This window comes from Ipomoea nil, unplaced genomic scaffold, assembly GCF_001879475.1.
Source record: "Ipomoea nil cultivar Tokyo-kokei standard unplaced genomic scaffold, Asagao_1.1 scaffold2036, whole genome shotgun sequence".
NCBI lineage: Eukaryota > Viridiplantae > Streptophyta > Magnoliopsida > Solanales > Convolvulaceae > Ipomoea > Ipomoea nil.
This window is the reverse complement of record NW_017618464.1, coordinates 3,801,333-3,810,962: the sequence shown is the minus strand read 5'-3', so window position 1 is coordinate 3,810,962 and position 9,630 is coordinate 3,801,333. Positions and strand designations below refer to the sequence as shown.

At 55.1% G+C, this 9,630-nt stretch overlaps 1 protein-coding gene across 1 annotated transcript; it reads left to right on the top strand.

Moving 5' to 3' along the window:
- The first annotated feature begins 300 nt into the window (after nt 1-300).
- Nucleotides 301-2,780, top strand: LOC109147818. The gene is made up of 2 exons (XM_019295475.1): nt 301-1,199; nt 1,301-2,780. The coding sequence occupies exons 1-2, from the start codon at nt 301-303 to the stop codon at nt 2,778-2,780; spliced, it is 2,379 nt and encodes a 792-aa protein (XP_019151020.1).
- Nucleotides 2,781-9,630: the final 6,850 nt, after the last annotated feature.

Below are 9,630 nucleotides of genomic sequence, written 5' to 3'. Positions count from 1 at the left end.
GTGCCTCAAGTTCCCGACACCAACTGGGGTTGGGGTCGCCCGGGGGGACCAAAAGGTGAGCCGCAGCTGCTACTTGAGGGCGTGCCGCCAAATTGGTCAGAAGGACCTCCAGGTCCATACCATTGCCAAGTAGGTCGACCTCGGGCCGAGCCCGTGGTCTAGACAGAGGAGGTCATCCTCGACCTCAGCCGACCCGACCGGGTCGTGAAGGTAGGGGTCGGCCTCCCGGCCGACCTACGGGCACGAATTATCGACACCATCAGGAGGTACAAGGAGGTCTTCGCATGGGGCCCCGAGGATATGCCGGGCCTGAACCGAGACTTGATCACGCACAAGCTGGCTGTCGACCCCACGGTCAAACCAGTCCAGCAGCGCAAAAGGTATCTCTCCGCCGAGAGGAGGGTGTTCGTCAAAAAGGAGGTCGACACCCTGCTAGAGATCGACCATGTCAGGGAGGTCATATACCCCACGTGGCTAGCCAACGTAGTCCTCGCCCCAAAGCCACCCACCTGGAGGATGTGCATGGACTACACCGACCTCAACAAGGCCTGCCCTATGGACCCCTTCCCCCTCCCCAACATTTACCAGCTGGTGGACGAGATGGCGGGTTGTGCCCTTATGAGCTTCCTAGATGCGTTCAGGGGGTACCACCAAATTTTCATGGAAGAGGCCGACGAGGAGAAAACAGCCTTCACCACGCCAGAGGGGGTCTATTGCTACAAGGTCATGGCTTTCGGACTGAAAAATTCAGGTGCTACCTACACCCGAATGGTGGCCAAAGTGTTCAAGCAGGTCCTCGGCCGCAACCTCCAGGCCTACGTCGATGACATGATCGTCAAGAGCACCGACGCCGACCTCCACACAGACGACCTTACCGAGGTATTTTCGATTATGCAACGCTTCAATTTACGGTTGAACCCCAAGAAGTGTACCTTCGGGGTACACGGGGGGAAATTTTTGGGGTACATGGTCTCGAAGAGGGGCATTGAACCCAACCCCGACAAGGTCAAGTCCATCCTGGACATGGAACCTCCGAGATCCCTCCGGGAGGTCCAGCGCCTCAACGGGCGGTTGGCAGCCCTGGGTTGTTTCCTTTCGAGGTCGGCCGAGAAATCGTTGCCGTTCTTTGGAGTCCTCAAAAAGACGAAGGGCTTCGAGTGGTCCGAAGAGTGCCAGAGGGCGTTCGAGGACCTCAAGACGTACCTGATGTCACTCCCCCCCCCCCCCCCCCCCCCCTGGCCAAACCCGTTAAGGGGGAGGTCCTGTACCTATACCTGGGCATCTCGCAGACCGCGGTCAGCTCCGTGCTGGTCCGGGACGACGAGGGGGTCCAGCGGCCCGTATACTACACGAGCCGAGCTCTACGGGGGGCGGAGATCAGGTACACACCCGTGGAGAAGGCCATCTTTGCGGTAGATGCGACGACAAAGAAGCTGAACCACTACTTCCAGGCCCACCCCGTACAGGTCCTCACAAACCAGTCACTAGACGCGGTGCTGAGGGCCTCGGGGTCGGCCAGCAGGTTGGTCAGGTGGGCCATGCGGCTGAGCCAGTTCGACATCCAATTCAAACCCAGACCCGCCATCAAGGGACAGGCACTGGCTGACTTCATAGTCGAGTGTATCGCCCGGGAGGCCACGGAGCGGGTCTGGGATGAAGACGAGGAGTGCTGGACCCTCTCAACGGACGGGTCCTCCAGCGCCAAAAGCTGCGGGGGTGGAGTCGTACTCATAACCCCGGAGGGGTTCCGGGCCTACTACGCCCTCCGCTTCGCGTTCAAGTTATCCAACAACGAAACCGAGTATGAGGCGCTCCAAGGGGGGCTCCGCCTCGCGCTAAATATGAGGGTGGAAAAGCTCAAAATCCGGTGTGACTCCAGGCTCGTCGTGGGACAGGTCACAGGTGAATTCGAGGCAAGTGATGAAAGAATGAGAAGGTACCGGGACGTGGTGCTCCAACTACTGGGGCAGCTGATCAATTACGAGGTCCTACAGGTGCCTCGGGACCAGAACACAGACGCTGACATGTTATCCAAGCTCGCCCAAGGGGCCCCGGAACATATCTCAAAAATAGCGCGGATCGAAGATTTCAAGAGGTCGAGCCTGGACGCTTACCCGGTCCTACCTGTGCAAGCCCGACCTCCCTGCTGGTTAGACCATCTCAAGGAGTACAAGAAAACAGGTGCGCTACCTCCCGACGAGGTCGACGCCAAGCTGGTGAAACGACGAGCCCCTACGTACGTGATCATAGGGGACACACTTTACAAGAGGTCCTACAATGGCGCCTTGCTGCGCTGCCTGTACCTAGACGAGGCCAGGGCGGTCATGGAGGAAATCCACGAGGGAACCTGCTCCGCCCACCAAGGGGCCTTCGCCATGTCCCGGAGGGCTATCTTACAAGGGTACTTTTGGCCCAAAATGGCCAAGGAGTGCGCCGACTACACCCAGAGTTGCGAGACCTGCCAGCACTTCCAGGTCACCCCCGGCCGATCCGCCACGAGCTACACCCCCATCAGCTCGGTCATCCCCTTCTCTAGGTGGGGAGTGGACCTAGTGGGAGCTCTACCTATGGGGTCGGGAAAAAGGAAGTACCTCATAGTTGCAGTGGACTACTTTACCAAGTGGGTGGAGGCGGAACCACTGGCAACCATAACAAGCGCCCGTTGCAAGCACTTTGTGTACAAAAACATTTTGTGCCGTTTTAGGGTCCCGATGCAACTCATCACCGACAACGGACGCCAATTCGAGGGGCAAGAGTTCAAGGGGTTCTGTGCAAAATGATACATTATTCACAGCCGGGTGGCCGTGTGCTAACCCCAAGCAAATGGGCAGGTGGAGAATGCCAACCGCACCATAGTGGGCGGCCTGAAAAAGAAATTGGAATCCGCAGGGGGGGCGTGGGTAGAGGAGCTCGACGCCATTTTGTGGGCCTACCGCACCACCCCTCGGAGGGCCACCGGGGAGACACCTTTCTCCTTGGCCTACGGGTTCGAAGCACGAGCCCCAGCAGAAGTGGTCATACCTTCCCGCCGGGAGGAGGACTACGACCCCGACACGAATGAGGAACACCATAGAACTGGCCTCCACCTGATCGATGACAGGCGCGAGGCAGCGGCGATCCGAGCCAAAAACTACCAGAGGCAGACCAAAGCATACCATGACAGGCGGGTCCGACCCCGCTACTTTCAAGCGGGAGACTACGTGCTCAGGAGACGGGAGGCAAGCTAGCCCCAGGCGGGAGGAAAGTTTGCTGCCAACTGGGAAGGCCCATACATTGTAGCAGCTGTGGTCCGCCCGGGTAGTTACAAGCTCAAGACCCCCAAAGGGAAGATGATAGCCAGGGTCTAGAACTCGGAACACCTGCTGAAGTTCTACCAGTAGACCCGCCACGTGAAAGGTGGACTTTGAAATGCTATTTCAGGAGGAAGACCATTCCCCTCCCCCAATAATGTCTTAGTGAACGACAATAATATCACAAAATTGGTTCTCATCCATTCTTTCTCCTTAAAAAAAAAATCATGAAACAAAGGGGAACGAGTGCTCACTCATGTCTTCCCCCGCGGACCCTAAGGGGGCACGAGGTCCGACCTCACGTACTAACCCCGACGGAGGACGCACCCTAAGGGGGCCCGAGGGCTGACCTCGAGTACTAGCCCCGACGGAAGAGCCCGGGGGCACAGTCCGAAAGGACTTGGCCCGAGCGGCTAACGCGCACCCTAAGGGGGCACGAGGCCTAACCTCGCGTACAAACCCCGACGGAGGAGCCCTGTGGCTTAGTCCGACAGGACTAGGCCCAAGCGGTTAGGCGCGCCCTAAGGGGGCACGAGGTCCGACCTCGCGTACCAACCTCGACGGAAGAGCCCGGTGGCGTAGTTCGGAAGGAATTAGCCCGAGCGGCTGACGCACCCTAAGGGGACACGAGGTCCGACCTCGCGTACCAACCCCGACGGGAAGCCCGATGACGTAGTCTCATAGGACTATGTTTTGGAGGCTAACACAAAAAAAAACTAAAATAAAAAATAAAGAAAAATAAAAAATATAATAGGCCTATCACACCCCGGCAGCACCTCGGCACACTGCCGGGGTGCACCATGCTGCATGCACCTCGGCTGTACTGCCGGGGTACACCGTGCTGCATGCACCTCGGCCGGCACCGAGGTCTAGTACCTCGGCACAATTCGGCTAGTACCGAGGTCTAGTACCCCAGCACTGGTCGGGCACTCACAAAAAAAAAAAAAACCAACGTGGTCTTGACAACAGGAATACATAATCAAGCACAAGTTCCAAGCATATAATAAAACGCAGAGAAGGGTCCAACATTCATAACATAGCAAGATAAAACAGGAAGTGTCGTCAAGGAAAATAAACAGCAAAAGAGGGCAAGAATCCACATCCAAAGTCTATGCCCGGATACACAAAATAGGGAAATAAGCTAAAACGAGCACGATCAAGGCTGCTCATCCAAACCCGGCGCGATGGCAAGTGGCAGCTCAGCCGACGGCGCAACGACGACGGTCACTCCCTCGGCCCCCTCATCCAAGTCCGGGACGTGAACGCTCAGCAAAGTAGGTGAGATAACCCCCGAGGAGGCCACCAGCTCCACAGGCTCATCGGCGCAATCAAGGGGTGATAGTGAGAAGCCCGCCACAGGATTTACTGGCTCGGGGTTCTCCATCTCGGCCGGCAACTCGAGGACTACCGGGTCGAAGGCGTCTCCCTTCTGACGAAGGGCGGTGTAGATCTCCTGCTGCATAGCATACCGGCCCACCTGGAAGGCCATAGCACTCTCCTCCGCAATCGTCTCCTTCCCAGCGTCACTGGCTAGCCACGAGGCGACTATGTCACCACTGCGCCCACGAACGTACTCCTCGGCATCCCGCTCGAACTCATCAGACTTCCTGTAGGCAGGGATGACCTGTCCAAGCTCCTCTGCGTGCCTCTTCCTCTCCGCCTCCAAGGCCTTCCGGGACTCAGCATCACGTCTGATCGCCTCATCTACCCGCCTGGTCTCGGCTTCCAAGGCTCGAACCAGCTCGCTAGCGCGACCTTGCTCATCCTCAACAAGGGCCACGGTGGACACGACCCAACCCTGGGAAGAGGCACAATCATAACAAGACAACAATAAGGAGTAAGTGCAACAAAGGAAATCACAAGTAAGAATACATACCTCGAAGGTCCGGAGGGCCTCTCGAATAATAGCGGGCAAGCTCCGCGTCGTGCGCTCGGCAGGCGGCAGCGGGGGCGGAATGGCCGGCGGTACGGGGGGGGGGGGGGGGAGGGGGGGGGGGGGGGGGGGGGGGGGGGGCGACTCACCTGCGGTCGCACCCCTCCCGGCGGGGGCGCACCGGGCTCAGACGGAGGCGCGCCAGGCTGCGCAGTAACCTTCTGTCTCTTCGCAACGAGGCCACGCGCTACCACGCGCTCGAGGCGCTCACGGAACGAGGATATGCTGGGAGGCCTCGCTGCAAAATGAAACGAACAGGGGTTAATCCATAAGTCATATATATAAACGATGGTCCAGCGAAGGAGGGGGAACAGATCACGAGTAGAGGCACGCGAAGGGCCGACAGCGGACCCGGAGGACCTGGGCTTGGTAAAAACCTCGTCCGAGGATCCCGAGGACTGCTCTGGTGGCTCATCATCTGAAAAGTCGATCAAGGGACGCGCATCTGACTTGGACGTACGCAAAAGGCGCGGACGAATACGTGGCGGTTGCGGCCCATCCGACACAAAACCCAGGCTACGCATGTTCTCCGCCGTAATCATCTCGCCGATAACAATTTCTCCCCGATTGCCCCGGAAGGCGTGGATGTCCCGGGCTAAGGAGGCCGTCTGAAACGGGGCCCTGTGGCGCACAAACCTGTTGTTCCAAGCTAGGAACGGGCGAGGATTGCCGACCGAGATGAAGGCAAAGTGTGGTTTCCAATCTCTGTTGGTCTGATTGAAGTCATGGAACGTCTTCATACACGCACGGACCATTATACCCACGAACCCCTTACTGGCCTGGTCGGAAGACGAGGTGACTTGAAACAAACTCTGGAAGAGATCCATGTAGGGCTTGACACGAATGGTGTGGCAGCGAAGCAAGAAGGCAAGAAGTAAGTAATGGGCATTCGGAACCAACTGCCCGGGTGCGATGCCGTAATGGTTAAGGAAGGATTCGACGAAGGGATGAATAGGGAAGCAAAAACCGAGGTACAAGGACTGCACGTGAACCCCGAAGAAGAGGGGTGTCGGAGGCTCGGTGACGTTCCACGACGGAGATGGCAGGCGCACCTCGGCCGTAGACCCAATATAGCCCTTGGCCTCCTCAAACTACTGCGTGGAGGTCTGAGCCAAAGTCGAGGCTGCGACGAGTGTCTCCAGAGGCCAGAGGGGTGTACTAGACAGGATCCTCGTACGGGACCGCGAAGGGGTCCTCCATGACGGGAGGATGGGCGTCCAACGGACCCTCGTAGGGCGTGGTGACCTCCCCAGAGGGGGAATGAGCGGGAAAAGGAGTGGGGGAGGGGGGGGGGGTCGCTAGTGTCATCCATGGGAAGGATGTGGGTGTCTACGGAGTCCAAAAAATTGTCCAAGGAACCAGAAGAAGTGTACATGCACCAACTAAACCTACGAGATAAAAGAGAAGGAGTATAAGCACGGGGCGTGTTCGAAACATAAAAAAAAAAAGATGCGGCTATCGAGGACCCCGGCCCAGGGCCATGGTCGAGGTCGGGCCGACCCCGGGGCCGGCACGGCCTCGGCGGGCGAGGTCGGCAGAGCCCGGCGCGACGCCGGCGCACCCACGCCGTGACAGACGGCGTGGCCGAGTTCATAAAAAAAAGGGGGGGGGGGGAGGAGGTTATCGAGGACCCCGGCCCAGGGCCGAGGTCGGGCTGACCCCGGGTTCGGCACGGCCTCGGCGGGCGAGGTCGGCCGAGCCCGGCGCGGGCCCATCACAGTGGGCCGACCTCGGCGCGGCCTGGGCCCAGGAGGGCGATCGTGGCAGCGTCGCGACGACTCCGGCGCACCAGCGCCGTGACGGACGGCGGCGTGCCAGCGACGCCGGCGCACCCACGCCGTGACAGACGGCGTGGCCGAGTCCAAAAAAAAAAAAAAGCAACGGGCGAAGAGAAGGAGGGGCGTACCACGCTCGGGCCTACGGCTCGGCGACGGGAGCAGCTGGGGGGTCGGCTGGAGTTGGGTCGCGCCGGAGTGTTGCCGGATTCCGGTGGGGAGCTCGCCGGAGTTTGGGGGAGGAGTGTGATGTTGGAATGGTGGAAAGTGTAGAATCAAAGGGGAGAGGGGGTTTATATTGATGAAGGGGAGATAGGAAGAGGGGGAGTTTGAAATTCAAAAAGCAAAAAAGAGGGGGGAAAAGGTGAAAAGATGGATGTGATGGTTTGACTTGGAGAAGATGATCAAAACCAAAGAGGACTCTACTGTGTATGCGTCCTAGCAGATGAAGGAATCATGTTCCGGATGGAGTTTTTCATCATTATCACAAGAAGTGCACTGGGACGGCACCTATAACGCTAGGACGCGGACATCTCGGGGTCGGCATTTTGGGGTCGACCGGAGCATCTACTCTCCTTCACTGACGATTACTCGCAGCTCGGAGCGTGGGGGACTGATGACGGATATATTAGGAATCGACCCGAACGGACCCGATGACGCAAAGCGAGAACGGGTCCCGGGGCGGCGCCACGTGCCTGCCCCGGCCGAGGCCTCGCCACGTGGCCCCCGCACGGGCCACGTTGGAGGCCGGGCCGGCCTCTTCAGGAGGCCGGGCTGACCTCCACATGGGCTCGGCCCGAGCCCATGACGGGCTCGGCCTGGCTCCCGCAGCGCGGCCCGGTCGCGAGACCTCGCGCGGTCAACCCGGATCTAACCACCCCCCGCCTTAGGGGGTGGCGGTTAGGGGTGGGGGTTGTATAAAAACCCCCCACCTTGTCTCGTTAAGACACGATCTACTTTACTGACATACTTTGTCCTGAAATATCATTGTAATAGCCAATTTTACGGCAGTTAATATAATCCACGGTCTCACGGCCTTTGTTATAACGTTTGTATTACTTATTTATTATCCGTATTCTTATTCGGGTTAGTTAAGTCGGACCCCCGGTTTAATTAATTCCATAATGCCAAAATCGTCATCCCGCGGAAACACTCCTGATGTTATCACATCTGTGCTTGTTATTATAGTTATTTTGAATCATCTCAGTATTTAAGTTCTTTAATTTTGCTTATTTAATACATATTTTCCTTGCTATGATCATTTAATTATGGTTCACACTTGTTTTGAATGTTTTACGGTGTTTGTTAGTGTTTTTGAACCATTGTAGGTCAATTCTAAGAGCAAGGGAAGTTCAAGGATGAGTTTGGAGCAATTTTGGACAAGTTCGGGGACCAGAAGGCTCGACGCGTCGAAAATTTCCAGAATGTTTTGTGATCGAGACCCGCTGGTCTCGACGCGTCGAGACTTGGCTCGACGCGTCGAGCGAAGTGCGAATGCGCCAACTTAATTTCAAAAGGGCGTTGGCTTCAGCATCTTCAACTTCCAAATTCTTTATTTAAATAGGAATTATAATTTGAGTCCAATTTTGTACAAGATTCCTATTTCATCTCAACTTTGTACCCACTATAAAATCCCTCCTTCCTCAACCCTAAGGGGAGACGGAGAGAATTCAGAGATTCTTGGAGACAAGAAGGAGAGAAATCAAGAGCCACAAGTTGTCTTGGAAAGCAAGAAGAAGACTAGGGAGATTTGGGAAAATCGTCTGGTTAATTCTTATACTCTTTTGATGATTTGTAATTCTTTATTTATATTTGCTATGTATAATTTAGTCATGCTTGGCTAAATTCTTTAGAGATTCTTGGGTAAAAGTGTTTATGAACCTATGTGCCTGAGCTCTCAGTTTCTTTAATATATTATTATTTGGGTTTAATACTTGTGTTGCAATCGTGATAATATTGTTTGATGTTTGTAATTAATGGACATAGTTACTAGCTTCATAGCCATGTTTGTGTCACCAATGGGAGTTGGGGCATAAATTAGGGTACACACAATTGCACCTAATGGTTGGACCTTGGGAAAGGGGAACTTATTAGGGGAAGTTTATTCTAGATTGTTGCCAATCGGGAGATGGTAGTAATTAGGAATAATTGAATGCTGATCTTCGATCTTATTGGGTGTTTAAGCCACGGGAGTGGAAATTCACTAGGAATAGAGATTACGGGAGTAATTCGATTCCACTTTGCATCCCCACACAAATCTTAATTCCAAACTAAATATTGCAAACGATAATTGGCACTAGGTGATTAAATACTTGAATCCCATGAGTCTCAACTTCTCTCTAATTGTTTTCAAAATCCTGAACCTCTGTTTTATTTTATTTATTTTATGCCAATCAATCATCTAAGTAATTGTTAGGATTAGCTCTAATGAATAAGTTAGTAACTAGTGCTTGATACAACCACTTCCCTGTGGATCGATAACTCGTACTCCGAGAATTATTTGTTTGCAAGTATACTACGCATCAAATTGGCGCCGTTGCCGGGGAAGTGGCGTTTCTAGTATTAACATTAGTGAAATCTTTATTCTAGGAGACTAGTCCATTTTTATTATTTTATTTTATTTTATTTTTCT